Source organism: Muscardinus avellanarius (genome assembly GCF_963383645.1).
Source record: "Muscardinus avellanarius genome assembly, chromosome: 6".
In the NCBI taxonomy this organism is placed as follows: Eukaryota; Metazoa; Chordata; class Mammalia; order Rodentia; family Gliridae; genus Muscardinus; species Muscardinus avellanarius.
Window position 1 is genome coordinate 80794691 of NC_137791.1, and position 20421 is coordinate 80815111.

At 37.8% G+C, this 20421-nt stretch overlaps 1 protein-coding gene across 1 annotated transcript in view; it reads left to right on the top strand.

The window, feature by feature from the left end:
* ADAMTS3 (ADAM metallopeptidase with thrombospondin type 1 motif 3) overlaps window positions 1-20421 on the top strand; it is a gene marked incomplete at both ends in the record, with an annotated part of 278402 nt that overhangs the window by 214902 nt on the left and 43079 nt on the right. Inside the window, one exon of the mRNA XM_080697857.1 lies at window positions 7859-8058. Coding sequence (XP_080553983.1) covers window positions 7859-8058 — 200 coding nt within the window. The remainder of the gene's footprint in view (window positions 1-7858; window positions 8059-20421) is intronic.

The window sequence follows — 20421 nt, forward strand, 5'->3', positions numbered from 1 at the left end:
CTGAAGTTGCTGGATTTAGCAAATACCAACAAACACAGCATTTTCATTTAAATCTGAGTCTTAGAGAAATGATAAATTTTTAATATTAAGTATGTCTCATGCTAGCCAAGTGTGGTGGTGCATGCTTGTAATTACAGTACTTAGGAGATTGAGACAGGAAAATCACAGGTTCACAGCCAGGCTCAGCTACTTACCCGCCGCAACTTAGTGAGACCCTGTTTGGCTGGAGGTGTAGCAAAGAGGTAGAATGATCCTAACTTCAATACTAAATGCTGCAAAAATGTTATTTATTTTATATTTGAAATTAACAGGGAGTACTGTATTTTACCTTGTAGTTTTGGCCAGACCCAAACCATTTATCCAGGAAATGGTTTTACTAGGGCTGAGTAAGCAATAATGATCAGATCCACTACTGTGGGAATGAAAGACTGCAGCTTTCTAAAGATATTGAGAAGTCAAAAGAATGTAGAAGTTTGTCCAGGCAAATGGATTACAATTGGATAAATTAAGGACATAATGCAAACTAAGAATAAGAGACCAGTAGAAGATTGTTACTTTGAAGAAAGGAAGAGCAGGGCCAAGAAGAAGGATCTACCTAGGTGGATTGCCTGTAAACCACCCATTTCCTTGTCCTCTTTCATGTTAAGCCCTGACCTTGCACCTTTTTTTTTAATATGCTCTTTCAGTTTTAAACATGTGCCTCAGAGGAGGTGGGCCTCAGGCACACACATCAAATTCTGATTTGAGCCAGGCGTGGTGGCGCACGCTTGTAATCCCTGCACTTGGGAGGCTGAGACAGGAGGATCGCACACGTTTGAAGCCAGCTTCAGCTACTTAGTGAGGCTCTCAGCAACTTAGTGAGATCCTGTTTCCAAATAAAATATAAAATAGGTCTGGGAGTACATCCTGGAGGTAGAAAAGCCCTTGGGATCCACCCCAAATACCACCAAAAATTTTTTTTTATTTATTTGAGATCCATTCTTCTCATCTATGGATGAGTTTTCCATGGGTGAGCAATTGGACTCTGGCTACTGAAACATGTAGAAAAGTGCACCTGAGGACGATATGAACTGTTAGACTTATCTCTTATGTTAGAATTGAACATTTTGAAAGAATCACAGAAGTTAATCTGAAAACAAAGTTTGTTTAACCAAAGATGGCATTATGTGCAAAGACAGAAAGGACTGAATCCCTGTTGATGGATTAACCCAGGAATCATCCTTCTTCTGAATCTTCTGTTAGGTAGGCTGTTTCCTGATTACTTAAGATGCTCTAAGTTTTGTTTTGGTTTGTTTTTAATTTGAAGCTAATACATCCCAATTGATATGTAGAAGTTTCTTATTCAAGGTCTAAGTGTATGTTTTGGACACTCAGGTGATTTTTTAAATTTTTTTTGCTAATGTTCATAAACCCAAAGCATGAAAACATTAGTTTTTACTTAAAAGATAGAATTTTCCATTTAAAATGCCATATGTTATTCCTTAAAGTAGCTAGTGAAAACAAAAACACATGCATTTTAGAATTAAACTTTTTTCAGGAATAAGCATGAAAACTAGTTTTCATGAAATTTTAATGTCTTTTTCTGTTTTTGTTAAGCAAGAGTTGCTTAGTGAAACTTCTGAATTGACATCATAAATTGGCCTGGTTATAGTTCTTTGAAATATCATTATGAAATTTCCCAGTTAGTGAAGGATACCCTCATATATTTAGAGATATCATTACTATATCCTCTTAGAAGTGATAGAAACTTTTTTTTTTTTTGGTGGTACTGAGGTTCCTGGAAGCCCTTCTACCTCCGGGCTACACTCCCAGACATATTTTTACATTTTTATTTGGAAACAGGGTCTCTTAAGCCAGCACGGCTGGCTTCAAACCTGCATGATCCTCCTGTCTCTGCCTCCCAAGTGCGGGTATTACAAGCGTGCGCCACCACACCTGGTAATAGAAACGTTTTTAAAACAAATGTTGTCAATGGAAAAAACTCAGTGTTGGATGATACAAAAATGTTTACACAATTATTTAAGTTAATTTATCTACTTCTGGTGTTAGTAGATGACATTTGTTGAATTTTATATCTATTTTTAGTTCTGATTCTAGGATCTCCACCCACTCTTGGAAAATTCAGTTCCTGATATTTTAGTAAACTTCATTTGTGTGTGTGTGTGTGTGTGTGTGTGTGTGTGTGTGTGTGTGTGTGTGTGTGTGATACTGGGGGTCCTGGAAGCCCTTCTACCTCTGGGCTGCACTCCCAGACCTATTTTTACATTTTTATTTGGAAACAGGGTCTCCTAAGCCAGTGTGCATGGCTGGCTTTGAACCTGCACGATCCTCCTGTCTCTGCCTCCCAAGCGCAGGGATTACAAGCATGCGCCACCACGCCCGGCCAGTAAACTTCATTTTTATAACACTACTAAGTTTATAAGGAATGCCAAAAATCTACATATAGACTAATTTTGCATTTATTGTTACAGCAAAACAATATGATTCTTCCCCCTCTTTTGTTCTGGCTGTGCTGGGGACCAAACCCAGGAACTAGCAAGCCATCTACTCTTTCTCCTTTTCTAAAGTAGATGCATCACTAGGAAAGATGACATGGTTCATTTTGGTAAGGTGAATTTTACGTTATCATTTACTTATTAACTTGAAAATTAACTTGCATTCCCATAGGGTATAGATGAGTACAGGAAGAACGTAGTCAACAAAAGTAAATATTATCAGTGTCACATATGATAGGTCGTAGTTCAGTGATATATAAAACTCATCAGAATAGTGTTCTAAACATGATAGAAATATCATCCCTAATGTGTTATCTAAATCTAGGTAATCCAGAGATGTATGGCAGTCCCACAGGGATGGGGGAGTAAGACTCCTTTTTTATAGTCAGCCCATTATATTCAGTACAGACCTTGATTCTAAGGTCACTTTCTAGAGCTCCTGATGTGACGTCCATTCTCCAGGCAGTAGGAAAGAGCGCTGAGTAGAGGACCACAGGGGTGTACCTCCTGCAACATATCACCTTCCTGAGGGAGGCCCTTGTGGAAACCTTCTATAGAAACCAGTAAGAGCCTCCATATAATTCATCAAGATAGAAGCAATGCTTCTGCTTAGATTTTATGGGCCTAGTCTTGGTCATATGTTATCTTTAGTCACAAGGGAGACTGGGAATGACTTTCAGGTGGGCTTACTTCAGCCTCAGAACTGAACTTCTGCTCCTTAGGACCTGAGTAGATGCTTCTCTGCCAATTCCTATCACAGTCTGCTTAAGACTGCCTCCTAGCCCCAAATCATTGGTCCAAATTCAGAACTTCATCAGAACTTACACCCTTAAAGTTTTACCTTTATCTTCTGCTCCTTTTAAGACCATTTTTTTTCTTTCTAGATAGGGAAATGATTTTACCAATCTGCCACATTGATTTCCTATAAATATGATCAGGCACTAAATTATACCATATTCCATCCTAAAAAAAATGTCTCAAACTCAAGTGTTCAAAAGAAGCAAAGCAAGTTCCATTTTACTTTCTTTTCATGAGTACAAAACTTTACTTTAGCACTGAAACTATATTTAACACTAGAATAGCTCTATTCCATCTTCTTTTATTGTGATGCGGCTTGAGCTATATAAAATAAAGCATAGTGAACTTTTAAAAACAATAGCTTTTTTGTGATACTGGGGATTGAACCCAGGGACATTCTACCTCTGAGCTACATTCCCAGCCCTATTTTGTAGTCTTTATTTTTGAAACAGGGTCTTAGTGAGTTGCAAAGGGCCTCACTAAGTAGCTGAGACTGGCTGGGAACCTGGGATCCTCTTTTCTCAGCCTCCTAAAGACTGGGATTACATGACTGCGCCAACATGCCCAGCTAAAAGATGGCTCTTTTTTTGTGTGTGGTACTGAGGTTCCTGGAAACCCTTGTACCTCCAGGCTACACTCCAAGACTTATTTTATATTTTTTTAAAATTTGGAATCAGGGTCTCTTAAGCCAGCAAGGCTGACTTTGAACCTGCGAGATCCTCCTGTCTCCTCCTCCCAAACTGGGAGATTAGATTACAAGCGTGCACCACCAAGCCAGCTTAAAGATGGCTTTTTTAATGAGAAAATCATTATTGTCAGTACCAGTCAAACATTTTATGTGTAGTCACTGTGTATAGTGGTTTTAGCATCAATAACTGAAATCATCTGAGCAACTCTGAAAAAAAAATAGGTATTCTTATCCCATTTTCTAGATGAGAAAAAAGAGTTAAAGATTCGGCATTTTAAGTAAAATCTCACTCTTAGCATGTGACTTAAGGCCAGATATATCTGGTTAGAAATCGCATGGCTACTGATCACTTGGCTATCACACTATCAAAGAAACATAATAAGACAAATCCTTTATGAAAATATTTCACAGTAATTATAATGATGCGTGTAACTAAAAAGTGCCAAAAGCTGTCCCATTCTCTGTCTTTGAATGTTTGCCACTCCCCACTTTAGGAGTCATAGAGAAGAACAAGGGGATAGGGGCAAGAATATTTGACTTTATCAGGCCCCATTCTCCCTTCCTGGATTCCTTTTGCAACAGCAGCAAAGAGATTTTTTTTCCCTCTGAATAGAAAACGCTTATTTAAGGAAGGATGCGAAGGCCAAACCCAAAATGTGTGTTGGTACTGAATGAGCCTTCTTTCTGCAATAAGTGTTTAGCCTTCCTGCATCTCACTTATTGATAGGATGACATTGCTAGTATATTTCCATTGGATGCTGTCTGACAGTTCTGCCAAAAAGAACCATTTTTAGAAATGAGAGCTCATGTATGAATTTCCTATTTGTACCCTAGCTATCATAACCTCTCACATTCTCCAGGGTGTGAAAAGACTTCAGGTTGAATAGCAAAGCAAAGCTGTTGCAGGTGTAGTCTCTTGCCCTCGGTGCGGGTTTGTAGCTCTTGAAAAACAATTTTTGAGGAAAGCTTTCTGTTTGATGTGGATGGTGGTGAGTGTTATTTATATATTGTGGAGCCAATGTGAGTCCAGCAAGGAGAAAATTCCCAGCTAAGGAGCTTGAAGCTGGGCTTGGTCAAAGTGAAGCACAGTATTGCTTTCAACCCTAAGCAGTCATTTGCAGAAGGAGCCTGCACTCTGATGCCAGGAGCTGGTGTTTCAATATGTTTTTTAGAGGTTGAAAGGGTGTGAATGGGATCTCTGCTTCCACTGCCTCTAATCTCATGTGGCTACAGCTTGGTCATCAATCTTCCTGGACATGAGACACCTTTCCCCCCCTTGGCTTTACTAAAAACCACAAAGGTAGAGAGGAAAATGCCTATTCATTAACATCACATTCTGATTCAAATGGCTAACAGGCCGCAGTGCAGCATTAAATAAACCTCTATATAAAGGATGAGTCAGAGTTGGTTATGTCGAGCTTGTTTTAGACATCAAGGCAGTTTATAAAATAAATGCCTTTCTGAGTTTTATGTACTTGAAATAGAGATGAATATACTTTCAGTTTTTTTATCCTATCAGTTTTGAATAACCTCTTTAATTTAGGTATCCAAATGATATCTTACTTTTCAATTCATCAAAACATTTTCTTCACCCAGAATATACTCTTTTGAAGATGAGTAAGTGAGGTAATTAAAACCTGAGAATACCTCTCTCATTCTTTTTTCTCTCTCCCTCCCCCCTCTCGTGTGTGTGTGTGTGTGTGTGTGTGTATGTGTGTGTGTAACTGATATGAAATCTCCACTTGAAAAATTAAAATAATTACATTTCTTGATCTATATCAATGAAAATTTTATTTATAATTTTATTTATTTTATAGGTCCTTTTTGACTGACTTCTTACTTTTATATCTCATAGATTCAGACATTTAACAACTGAAATTACCAGCTATCCAGATGATAGTCCATACAAATTTAGGATGGAAATAACAAGTGGTCAGACTCTGTATTTTCATCTATATTTAACAAAATTTAGTATAAAACCACACTCAGAAGCGGGCATGGTGGCACACACTTGTAATCCCAGCATTCAGGAGGTGGAGACCAGAAAATTGCAGTTCACAGACAGTCTCAGCTACTTAGCAAGGCCCCTCACAATTCAGGGACACCCTGTTTCAAAAATAAAAGATTAAAAAAATAGGGCTGGGGACGTAGCTCGGGGATACAATGCCCCTGGGTTCTATCCCTAGTACCACAAAATAAGAAAAGAAAACCATACTCAGAAGAAATAAAGTAGTACATGTGACCAATAATCATGAGATGTGGTTGTATGTATGCCATAATTTGATTTTTAAATTCAGGCTGGAGGAAAGAGGAGTGATTTAAATTTATGTGATACAAATTCTGTACTCTGTGATTATAATGCCTCAGATTAGCCACTGTAAACATATTGACACACAATTTTAATTTCTAATCTCCATGTATTTAAGGATGACACAATCATCTGGTGTTCTATACCCCCGCTACCTTTGCTCTGCACTGGGGACAGCCCAAGGGATGATCTCTTTTATCCTCCTGGAATGTACAGTCAGGCCTGGGGGCACTGCGCTCCTGTTATAGTCCCTGCTCTCCTGCTCTTTTGCATTGCATTTTTTTTTTTTTTTTTTGGTGGTGGTGGTGGCACTGGGGTTCCTGGAAACCCTTCTACCTCCGGGCTACACTCCCAGACCTGTTTTATACTTTTTTATTTGGAAACAGAGTGTCTTAAGCCAGCAAGGCTGACTTCGAACCTGCATGCACCTCCTGTCTCCGCCTCCCAAGCACGGGGATTACAAGCCTGCGCCACCACGCCCGGCTGCATTGCATTTGTAAAGAGATCATTCTGATCATACACTTGCGGCTGTTATTTAAGGAATAATCTGGAAAGCAACATCTTGGTGATTATAGATTATGACAGGCCTCCAGAGAGTTTTGTATTTCTAAGAAGGTCTTAGAAGGCGCATTGGGGAATCTGAAATGCCTGGATTCCTTTTGTTTCTTTTTTTTTAAATTTAATTTTTAATTGTATTTTTATTGTAATTTTTATTGTGCATTGTATTTATACATCATAATGGGGTAAAAAACTTGTGTAGGCATAAATGCACACATCACCCAGCCAGCCCCCACCCAGTCCCCACCCCTCTCCCTCCCCATCCCTCTCTCGCATGCTTGGTTTAGTGGTTGACCTCGATATGAATAAGTACATCATGAGCTTAAAAGCGTTTCCCTCTCCCCCCTCCCATCCCCACAGTTAGGTTGCCTTATTTGCTCCTGTACAGGATCTCCTTTTTCACCTGGAGTTCCTTCTATGACCCCATTCACCCTAGCTTTCACATATTAGGGAAAGCATGGGATTCCTTACTTTTCGTGACTGACTAATCTCACTTAGCATAATGTCAAGATCCATCCATTTCCCTGAAAATACCACAATTATATTTTTTTTATGGCTGAGTAAAATTCCATTGTGTACATATCCCATAGTTTTTTAATCCATTCATCTCTTGATGGACATCTTGGCTGGTTCCATAGTTTGGCTATGGTGAATTGTACAGCTAGGAATATAGTTACACGTGCATTAGTTTGGTAGTTTGGATTCTTTTCTTTTGGGTAGATACCCAGAAGTGGTATTGCTGGATTGAATGGTAGATTTGTTCCCATTGTTCTGAGGATTCTTCATACTGTTTTCCAAAGTGGTTGTACTAATTTGCAGTCCCACCAACAATGTTTTAGAGTTCCCACTTCTCCACATCCTTACCAGCATTTGTTGTTGTGTTTTGAATGATTGCCATTCTAGTTGGAGTTAGGTGAAATCTCAGGGTAGTTTTGATTTGCATCTCAGTGATTGCCAATGATGTTGAGCATTTCTTCACATTTATTGGCCATTTCTTTTGCTTCTTAATAGAACCGGATCTGGAAGGCCTGGATGATCTCGGAACGGTTTATAGCAGCATCGGTCAGCAGCTGAATGAAACACTGAGGCACCGCCGACACGCGGGGGAGAACGATTACAACATTGAGGTGCTGCTGGGAGTGGATGACTCTGTGGTCCGATTTCATGGCAAGGAGCATGTCCAAAACTACCTCCTCACCCTGATGAACATTGTGAGTAGTGGCTCTTTTGTGAGGCTTTTCTAGCTTTTATTTCACTTCTCTCCTTTGGTTCCTATCCTCTGGAAACCTAGGTGAGAACCTCCAAAGCTGTGCCCCAAGGTCACTGTGTAGTGTGCACACACCTCATCCGGCTCTGGGGTTGAGCTGTGTTTAAAATACAAGGATGCAAAACAAAAGGAAGCACAAAGTAGCAGTTTTCCATGGTTGATAACTAGTTTTTGATTATTACCAAAAGGAAATCATGTATTTTCAAAGCCATAATGAGATGGAATGATAACATGAATCATGATTTTTATTTTGTTTGGGGGGAAAATCACAACTTTCAAAACTTTGTCCAACTGCCCTGCTATAGACTCTGAAGGATGAAGTAGTTCTTCCCAGCATTCCTCTGTATCCTGAGATGATGGACAGTGATTAATGCCTGTAGAGCTTTTGAGCAAATGTGATATTTGCAACATTATAAGAGGCCATATATTTATTGGGCATACAACTTTTTGTACAATGCTGCACAAAAGTTGCCAGAGGGCTCTTTATTTCTCTTTTCTGAGACATAATCAGATTTAGGAGAAATTTTGTCAGTATTTCTTATTTTATCTTTTATTGGTGCCTTATAGTCATACATCTTAATGGAGTACAAGATGGTGGAAGCGTACATACACACTTCACTCACTTAGCCTTCCTTAATTCCAACCCCATTCCATCCTCATTCCTCCTTCTTGTGTTTGGCTTAGTGGTTGACTTTGATATGTTTATTCTTTGTTCTTTGGAATTAAGAGAAAGCGATTGGTGAGGAACAATAGTATAATAATATACAGAACACCTGCTTCTAAAAGATTATAAAGATATTGTGTGCTCACTTACATTTCATCAAGCCATTTTGAAATACATATTTTATTGATCTTGTAAATATATCACCCAACCTTATTCTTTCCATTCTCAGCCTTGCATTTGATTTTTAGATGAATTTATTTGAGAATCTATGTTGTTTGCCTTTTATCCCCCCACACTTAAGATTAGATTTTTTTGTTTTTTTTTTGCAGGTCTGGGGATAGAACCCAGGGGCATATGACCTCTGAGCTACACCCCCTGCCCTATTTTTTATTCTTTATTTCAAAACCGGGTCTCACTGAGTTGCAGAGGCCTCACTAAGTAGCTGAGGCTGTCCGGGAACTGCGATCCTCCAGGTCTCAGCCTCCCAAATGCTGGGATTACAAGCGTGTGCCACCACGCCCAGTTTAAGATTCGATTTTATGCAATTATACTAGAGACAAAAAATTCTTCATTTCATGAATCATGATTTGATTTATACTAGTACTTAAACCAATCTGCTAAATATATTTATCTTTATTGAGATTTCAGTTTATAAAATCAAACATATAGCGTTTATTTGTATAAAATGAAAAATGAGTATAAATCCAAACAATTTTATTTGCTCATTGGCAGTAATTTCTGGTATAAAGGTAAAACTACATACATTAAACAAATGATTTGGCTTGTCAATGGTTATGTATATAGGAGCATCATTTCAAGTGTTTGAATGTTTTCACCCCTTAACTATTGACTTTTTAAAAATACACTCTTAATTTTCTATATTTTTGTAGGTGTAAGGAAAATGAAAACAAAAAATTACTACTTTTCTTTCATCTCTAGACACTTTGAAAAGAGAAATATTCTCACAAATGCAATGAAGCAAGATATTTTAATATATAAAATTATACTAAATTTATTTTATTTATTTAATTTTTTAATTTGAAACATATTGAAAATGGCATACATTCAGACTGTGCTTGGTATTCTCCCTCCTTACTCCCCCCCCAGTGATGAGTGTCCAGGTTGACCATGCTACATTCATACTTGTACACATACTCTAATATAACTCCTCCCTCCATTAATCAACCTCAGCCTTCTTCCTCGCCTATCCTTCCATTCTAGCTTTGCTGAGGTTTCCCCTCCATTATCTGGAGTCCCTCTGGTATTCCTAATCATTCCTAGTTTGGGCTTATTAGAGAAAAAATATGTCCCTTCTTTTTCTATGCTTGGCTGATCTCAGTTAACATAATGTTCTCCAGGTCTTTTTATCTTTTTGTGAATGACATGATTCTGTTCTTCTTAATAGCTGAGTAGAATTCCATTGGATATATTTCTCAAAATTTTGCAATCCATTCACCTGTTAATAGAGACCTAGGTTGGTTCCATAATTTGGCTATTACGAATTGTGCTGCTATGAACATGGGTGTGCATATGCTACTGTAGTTCTGTGATTCCAACCCCTTTGAAAAGATACCCTGGAGTGGTAAAGCCAGATCATATATGGTAGATCCATTTTCAGTTTTCTAAGGAATCTCCATGCTGATCTCCATAGCAGCTGAACTAGTTTGCACTCCCACCAACAGTGTAAACGAGTTCCTCTTTCCCCACATCCTTGCCAGCATTTGTGGTTATGCTTGCCACTCTGATTGGGGTAAGATGGAATCTTACCAATCTTACCAATCTTTCTCTTCTTCCTTTGTCTTGATTTTTTGAGATTAAGGTTCTAAAAGCATGCACCCCTGGAGTGAGCTCACAGCTAGTGCAGTGGTGTAGCTAGCCTCATCCTCTTCCACTTCATAACCCTGTCTTACCTGCTATTGGACAGGGCTTCCTGATAGAGGAAGTAAGGAAAATGTAAATGAGGCCATTTAATGGTAGAGTCAGATTATACTAGTCCTTAACTGCTTTGCTACAAAGCATGATCTTGATTTCTTGGTTAATCAACTAGTTTTTGGATAGAACTGGATAGAAAGTAGGAACTAATAATTAGATCTTGGAATCAGAATTCTGATGGCTTCCTGGAAAACTTGACGGCTGTGGAGAAAGAAAAGCAAGTCCCTATTGAATGCTACAGCAGTTGACAAGAGATTTGATGAAGGGCCGAGCAAAAATGAAACATGAGAATAGAAAGGAGAGGAGCAACAAGGAAATTTTGTGTTGATTAAATATACTTTCTCTATATTATTTTGCTAAGATTATGATGATTTAAGAATCTTGTAACTCTAAATAAATTTATTAAGTAAACTATGAAGAGGGAGAGAAAATGAAAGAAGCATTAGTTCAGTTGCAGCTGTTCTGTGAATGCACTTCAAATTTGGAATCATAACCATGTAATTTAAAATTCATTAAAGCATGCTTTTGGAAAATTCTAAATTTCACATAAAATTTCTGTAACATTTGGCAAAAATATGTTCATTGTTTCTATGTATAGTTTTTTATCAGTTTCCTAAACTCTGCTGACATGGTGTGAGGTATTCCAGTTTGAGGAAAATGATGATTTTAAAAATGATGATTAAAAATATTTGGGAGAGATATATGCATGAGACTTGTTTCATGTATCAGCTCCTATTAGCTTTTCATAAATTATTCTCTCTTTAGTATAAATTTTATAAATTTCATGAAAGCAGTTCTCTAATAGGTTGATCCTTGAGTCCAGCTGCTGTATAGTAAGCTTATGGCTGGCATCTGAAAGAGTGCCTGCCACATAGTAGTCAGGCATTAAAATGTCAATTGATCCAGGCTTTTTAAAAAAAATTACTGCTTTTTACCAGAAATATAGTAATGAATATATATGTTATATATATATACATGTAAATGTATATATGCATAGAAATAAACTTATTTCCTTCCCTCAGTGAATTTACAGACTGGCAGAGAAATCAAACACATCATAGGTACATACAAGCTATGTAGGAAACCAGTAATTTGCAAGGAGAGAGATTAATGGATGATGGGGGTTATAGGTACACAGGATGGTTAAGAAAGCCTTCTTTCAAGAATGATGCTTAACCTGATGCTTAACAGAGCCAGCCAGCAAACATGCGCCTGTGTTATACTGACTAGACTGAGGCCAGTGGAGCTCAAGTCTGGTGTACAAGGAGTTGAATGTCATGAGAAGATAACAAGCCTCTTACAGGACATACAAGAAGGTCAAATACAACTTCAAGAGCAATGGAAAGATCTAGAACCTGCTCCTGCACCTCTGATTTGTAAAGAATAAATTGGAGAGGCATATGGACATTGAAGGCACAAATTGGAAATTAATTTTGATGTGTAAGCAGGAAATGATAGCTTATTGGACAAGGATGACTGCAATAACAAGAAAGATTTATGATAAAATCTATAGGGTATGCCTTTAAAACAGTGAGCTTGGAAAAAAGGAAAGATTCACAACGATTTATACTGTTTTTTGGCTTGAACAGTCTGCTGAATAGTTATGCCATTTAGATAGACAAGGTAGTCTATGAAAACAAAGATAATTGGATCAGTGATAGTGATTAAATCTTTCAGTGTGTGATACCACCAAGTTTTAGGTCCATATTCCAAGAAAGATCTAATATTGTTAAGGATTTTAGTTTTTGTTCTGTGCTTGGTGCTCTCCTATTACTAGATGTGAATTATTTAATCTTCCCTAACTATGCGATGCGTTTGCTTTTAGTCCCATTTTACAAAATAGCCGGTATTTCAGGAAGTCATGTGACTTTCCCTGGATCCATCAGCTACTACGTGGTGGTCCTGATGTGAGCAAGGCAGACCTTTCTGCCTCTGAGCCCTGTGCTCAAGAGTTTCACTGCCTCCCAGGACATAGCAGACACACTTTTTTCCTCTTTTGCAAAATAAAATTCTGGTGTATTTACCTATTTCTTATTAGGCCAATCAAGTCATTCACAGGAGAATTCCATTACTGGCTTGATAGAATCAGACCAGTTAGCAACCTCACAAGATAAAGTGGTTCTGTGCTTAAGAGGACAGACAGGTGGTCTTCTTCCATAGTGAAGATCTATAAAGTGATCTTCTGGATGATTTGTGCCTAGTGAAATTTATAGTGCCCTAAAAATAATCGATTCAATGTTTTAGTCTCAGGATTTAGTACGTAAAAACAGTTCGTTTAGGCCGGGCGTGGTGGCGCACGCTTGTAATCCCCGCGCTTGGGAAGCAGCGACAGGAGGATCATGCAGGTTTGAAGCCAGCCGCGCACGCTGGCTTAGAAGACACTGTTTCCAAATAAAAATGTAAAAATAGGTCTGAGAGTGTAGCACAGAGGTAGAAGGACTTCCAGGAAACCCCGTACCACACACACACACACACACACACACACACACACACACACACACACACAAAAACCAGTTCGTTTAAAAGCATGCCTCCCAGTACAAAATAGAAAGGAAAGACAATTTTGTGCTTCTAACAAATCATAAAATATTGAGAGAATTCACTTATTCTTTTGTCTATTGAAATGGTTATTTATGATGAATAGGAACCTAATAGCAACTTATAGATATGAAACCAGGCTTCACTAATATTTCTAAAAGAAAACATTTCCTCCATCAAAATAGTGTAGGTCTACAAAGCACAATATACTCAAGTATTTGCACATATATGTTGGCAGTAGTTACTTAATGATAATTAGATAGGCTGCTTTTGATTTCTTAAATTATGTTTCTAAAGGCAAGGAATATGAGGTTTACCTGAGTTATATATGTGTTTGCAACCTAAGCAAGTCATGTAGCAGTTTTCTATTTTGAGTCATTGTCTGGAATCCATTTCTTACATTTGAATTCGCAGCAGTCCTCTAGGCACTTATTCACCCAGTATTATTCATGGGCTCCCACAAGTTCAGTCCTGTTAAGTCTCTGAGAGGCAAAAATTCATCAAAATTAGCTCTTTTCCACAACTTGCTAATTCAAGCAGGGGAAATGAACAAAGAAAAGCAATAAAATGTGATGGTTTTTTCAGACAATTTAGCCACAAAACACTGTGTAAATATGAATTGAGAAGGAGGGGATGTGGTTTGGCAGATACTGCCAGTGGCCAGTGAAGTCTTCCTTGAGACTGTGTCATTTTGAGTTAGACTTCAGACAGCAAATTGGCATTTCCTTGCTAGAAAAAGGGAAGTTGGGGAACAGATTATCACAGGATACTGAAAGTGCCAGTTTGTGGTGTCTTTGGAGCCACTAAAGGTGTGTCTGTGTGCAAAGATTGAAGGGCATGTAAGGGAGATGGTACATGGGGTGAACTGGAGAGGAGACTCAGCAAGACTCATGAACTCTGGCACATGCATATAGTGTCCAAGTGCCAGAGGTGGGAGAAGAGTCAGGGTTCAATTTTATGGGCCCAGACACCCTGTGTACATTACAAACTGTCTTCATTTCCCCAGTGGGGAATTGAATGTACTGGGTCACAGGCACAATTGCAACTAGCGTAAGCCAGTTCCACTGCATCCTACATAGCTTCCCAGGAACACCTTGGTTCTGTCATGCTAGAAGTCAGCCTCCACATCACAGGCTAAGTTGACACAATGACACCTACCCGTGTTGTTGTCTAAAAGGTCCCTTTGAGTTTTACAGAACCCCTCTGTTTCCTCTCTCTTCTTTCTCTTTTGGTTCTGCAGCCCTACATTCCCTTCCAGAAATACAAGCATCCTTCCTTTTTATGCTACAGAAACCAAAGTGGCCTTATTCTTCCCTGGTTTACTCCAGCCTTTATTTTCCCCAGGGTTCTAAGACATAACAAAGGTTTTCAGCTGGCTCAGGAAACCAGCTTTTTCATTCTCTCAGTCCTTGCTGGTCCTTTGATATGAGTCTGTTAGAAAGCCCGGAGAGAGTCATAGGGCTGTGCGGCTGACTACCTATTTCTGGTCCTCCCAAAGCTGCCTTGATGCTTAAATGAGGAAAAAAGCATAATTAATAGAAAAAGACTCATACTCATTGGAAACAACTATCTGACTCTTAGAACCTTCCTTTCCAGATAGCTACTAAAACCAGCCCAGATTACCCAATTCAAACATGTGTAGCAGGTGATTGCAGCAATCCGGATGAATTGGGTGGATTCTAAGCTGCTGAAGGTGGAGGTTGGACAGGGCTGCCAAATGTCTATAGGACTTGATTGGAGAATGACTTTAATACTTGAATGCAAGGCAGGAATCAAGGATGATTTGTTCTTTAACTGTGACTGGCTATTCAGAAAAGAAGAACAGATTGTAGGAAAAAAGAGTGTCCATTGAGCTGAATACATTCACCTCTAACAGATGGGCATGTTACTAGGCCTAAGCATGTGTCTCTGGAGCCTGAGAGAGATCAGTCAATGTTAGATAAACATTTGGGACTCATCAGCCTGTGGGCATTGGTTGAAGTGACAGCAGTGGATGAAGCAGTGCAGGGAAAACGTATGAGAAGGGTAGTTGAAAAGGCAGACCTTGAAAAATACTGCCATGTGTGGGTGAGGCAGAGGAGCTAATCTCCTAAAGAAGCAGGACACTGTGGCTGAAGAATGTACTGGTAAACAGCACCAGATGCTGCAAAAGCCACTTCTGGTTTCATGAAGTAGAGAATGTTAATGAAAGAGGAAAAGTTATTCCCAGCAAGGGAAAGATTGAAGAAGAGACATGAAGAGTTGATTTTTTGAAGAAAATGAAAGGAAGTAAGAATCAACCTTTCAGAAAGGAAAGACTGGCACTTCCACTGTGACCACAAAGAGACCTATGAGAAGAGACCAGGCCTTGGCATCACCAGGCCTTAGTTGGATCTGGGCTCTAATCATCATTTGGGGAGATATGGTCTAAACGGAGCTCTCGGGGTCTCAGCTGCCACGTGAAACAGTGAGGAGGGTTTGGAGCCCTCTCCTACACGCTGAGTTGTACCTGCTCTTACCTTTGCAAGGACTGCTCTTTCCCCGGTGCTCCCCTCACTGTTTTCTTCCTGCATAGTTCTCCCCACCCTGAGAATCCAGTCTCAAAAAGTATCCTGGTCTCTGCTCCTCCACCTCCTCACTCAGAAAGTTTTCTTCATAGCACCTATTTTCATCAGAAATGAACTCTCACCTGTGTGTATTTATTTTATTTTTGTATTTATTTATTTATTTTTCATGCTTCTGAGCTTGTGTTTCTACTAGAATACACATTTGACAAAATCAGAGTCTCAAACTCATTCACCACACAGCTCCTGACCTCTAGGACATTTGGGAATATAACTGCTCTTCAATAAATAATTGATGAGAATATTAATAAACAGTAGTTACTGTTCACTATTTGGTGAGACTGGAGTTGAGGGAAGAGGAGTTATCAGGATGGGAGACAGGTATTTTACTCAGTTAAAGTAAAATACAGGTATATAAGTAAAAGCAGGTATATACACATGCATAGATTTTCTATTTATATATTATTCAGCATATATCTATATATAAAATTATTAGCTTCTATGTAACAATAGCAATAATTATGAAAAACAGGTTTTTGAATTGCTACGAGTCAGTACCATTTTAAGCTCTGTGAGTATATGAGCTCATATATTCAACACACCCATGAGGACGATGCTGTGATCATTCCTCTAGACGAGGAAACTGAGGTTGCAAAGCTATAAAAGCATAGCCAGGCAGCGGGCCGCAGAGCTGTGCTCTCAGCCACCATGCTACACTGCCTCTCAAGACCTACTCCACCCATCTGAAAGAAAGATGACTGTTTCTTTGTTGAGGCCAGACAAAGCTGTTCATCAGCTAGTCAAACAAAGCAGGTCAGATTGTCCTGCCAGGGAAATGTCCTGGGAGAAATTGTCCTGTCCCGGAACAAACCTGGAAGGAATTTTCCTTTCAAGGAAAAGAATACTTGATTGGATTTTACCTTTTTCCCTCTTCCCATCATTGGCAACATCATCCAATTTAAGGTCAAATGAAAATAGAATCAATATTGTATTTAATTCTTCTTTCAGGTCATTTAATGACACTCTGGGTTCAACCTTAGACACCTCAGAGAATCTACTCAGAGTCTAGTGGATTGTCTCTCATGTTAGAAAGCTGTTTATTTTTGCATAGACATATATAAATTTCCATTCTGCAGTGTCGTACACATGACTTCTTTGAATGTTTGTACTTAATGTTTTCCTACAACCCAAAACACTGGTTACACATTTCATCCTATCATTTTTCTTATTCATTTTTTTAAATTGATTTGCTTTAGCCCCTCCTTATTTTTTCCAAGACTTCTTAATGTACCATTACATTGATCATTACAAAATTATTTATTTTAAAATCAGAAAAGAACTTCTCATTTTCTTTAAACTTATTGGAAGGAAGATTGTCAAAAGCAGGTGACATTTTTAAGTTCTTTTTTTTAGTATAGTTCCACATCGCATTCTTCAACTCAGAGGTAGTGAACCATTAACAATTATTTTAAAACCAAGTCTTTTGTGAATAGTGATGATGCTGCGGTCTGCAGGTTGGTGAGAGTATAGCAAAATGGTTAAAAACTACATAGTTTGGAACTAAACTGTCTAGCTTTTGATTCTCTGTTATCTCTATTAGCTGTGTATTGCTGGGGAAGTTACTTAACTGAGTCTCAGTTTCTTTAGATGTAAAATGGAGATGATATCTTGAAAACTATTTCAAGGCATTTTTGAGTTAAAATCATTAAAGGGTTTAAAACAGTGTCTGAAATCTGGAAAGCTGTATGTAAGGTTACCTGCTTATTTTCCCTTAAGTTTTTGTTGATGTTGCTTTTGCTTCAGAAAAAAAAAAAAGTTGGACTTGTCACTAAAAGTTGTTAAAATACTTTCTTAATATTATTTTAGTCCTACCTGATAGATTCAAACTATAAATTCAGTATGCTATGCTTTTAGTTCTTTCTACATATGACTTATTGAGTGTTAAAAACAGCAAGATCATAGGAATTTCTTTATGCCTCTTATATAATATTATAATAAGATGACATGAAATATCTAAATAAATATTTTTCAATATTTTCCCTTGCTTTGGAAAGTCAAATGAGTAAGCATTGAAAACTTAGCATTTTCCCCCAGGATAGAGAGAAATTTTATTTAATTTTAAGGCAGCTAGTTTGTTTATGTGTAAATATAGGAAAGACAGACTTACCAACTGGTACACTAAGGTGTTACTAAGCAGCTTGTCCTTCACCCCTCTAAAATGTGTATACTGCCATCTTCTGGAAAGAGCTTTTCTGAAATCCTTAGTGTTTTCAAAAATAAAAGTTAAACTCTTAACTGATTTTTTCAATAATTTTTTGATAATTTAAATTGTACCTTTCACTTGATTGAGATTTTTAAAAATCAAACAGAAACATCTTAAATTCTCCTTCAGTGAAAACTATGATGGGACAATTTTTTGCTTGATCTTTGCAGGTGAATTATGAAAATATAGCTGTAAAACTGTTTCATGGGTAGGTGGCTGAGTGCTAACGCACTGTATTTTGCCATAGCCTCTTGCTCAAGCAACAAATTAAGCAGGCACACAACTGTGAACACAATTTGCCAACAAGAAAACTGAGGCTCAAAGAGGTTGTCACTATAAGGTCATTCAGCTCCTTGGTGGCAGCTCTAGAGCCTGAATCTGGGACTTGAGGTGTCTCATTCTGTGATGCACTATGTCCTGTGTGTCCTAGGTTATGGAATCCTGCATCTCAGGCATGGGTATGGCCTGACAAAAAGATACACAGCCAACTTATTAAATACATTCTAAAAGCAAATGTGTTGGAACCAATTAAGCCTTGAAAACTAAAATAATAAGATCCAGAAGTTTGAACAGTATAGAAACCTAATAGTGTTGATTTGTGACAATGAACAAATACTTTTTGTTCTGTAAAAGTATTATTTCTTTATATTTTATTATTTTTACCTTGTAACAATGTGTACTCTATGAGTTTCAAAATTATGTGCTGACTCAGAACATTCCATAACTGATTTTAGTTTTTACTGGAGTACACTGTTATTTAATTAGTCTGGCATACTGGCATAATAGTGACTTTTGTTAAATAATACATTTCTTTTGGTGAATGTTAACAGGACTTCTAAAAAAGTGTCCTTTTACTCATTTGACTGGTGTAATACTGCTGCAGGGAATACAAATTTTGTTTATTATACTTAAAAAATTACCAATTGCAAGTGAATTTACTAATTTATGATGGATATATGTACATTTTATATCAACTCAAATATCACAAACTATTTGTCATTCCTACTACTTTTCCTTCAGTTTATGATTCTAAGGATGTAGGTAGGTGTTTTCTGTACCTTTGACGTGCACATCATAAATGTCACAATATAGTCTTCACTGCTCTTCTCCTACCCTCTGTCACTGCTCTTTCTCCAAAAATTAATTCACTTTCTCTTTCTGTCTAACTTTCTTTTCGTTCTTCAATTTTATTAACTTTGCTTTCAACCTTTAAACAAAACTATATACTTTTGCATTTCAACTACGTTAAGCTAAATTTGTGTTACACCCTTGTGTGTGAAGCCATGGCCCTAACGTAAAACAGCTGTCTCACAAGAAGTCTCCAGGAATGTCCCCGAGTCTGGATGAATGTGTTAGTGACAGGTCTGGCTTTAGACTTTTCACTTTTATTGGAACTATAAAGTTAGGGAGAAAAAAATATTTTAACCAGATAATTCAGAAGAGGAGAGGAATTCAGTCTTCACTTAGGCAATGTGAGATGTGGTGTAAGATAAGAGAATCTGCCTCTGGCCCCAAAGGCCTTTTGTCTGGTGTTTAATTTTTATTTATATAGAACTGAAATGTATTCCTTTAATAATGTGAATGGACTTTAGTTTTTTTCCTATAGGTATGCAGCATAAGTCTAAATTCTCATATGATAGCTGTTAAATCTTCTTTCTGGATTTTTCTGTTCCACCTTCTATATTCTAATACCCTTTCAGTGCCCCTCCTTCTTAGACATAAAGTTTTTGAGCAATTTGTTTGCATGAGTTAAATCTTTTCATTCCTACCCAACTTTTGAGGCAATGTTTTTATTATGTTCATTTGACTAAAGCCCAGAGAGATGAAGAGCTCACAGGGAATGAAAGGTTGAACCAGGGTTCATCTGAGACCATGACTGTCTGGTGCCCAGACTTTTAATCACTACATCTTTCCCAACCATTCTCTGTATGATGCATTTTCTGGGCTCCTTGCTCTCTGCTTTCATAACCTAGCTACTGTAAATTGTACTGCTATAAACATGGGTATCACTATAGTATTTTAATTTATTTCTTTTGGGAAGATACTGAGAAGTGGTATGACTGGGTCTTATGGGGTTCCATTCTTAATCTTTTGAGAAACCTCCATACTAATTAACTCAAGATTGATCAACAACCTAGAAATTAAAAACAGAAATTTTGTAACTACTAAAAGAGGGAGTAGGACCATATAGACATTGGTAGGTACTTCTTCAACAAAACCCCTAAAGTTCAGGAAATAGAATATAAAATCAGTAAATAGTATGCTATCAAATTAAAAACTTCTGTGCAGCAAAAAAATATCAAGTCTAAAGAGAGCGCCTACAGATTGGGAGAGAATCTTTACCAGTTAATCCTCTGATAAATATAA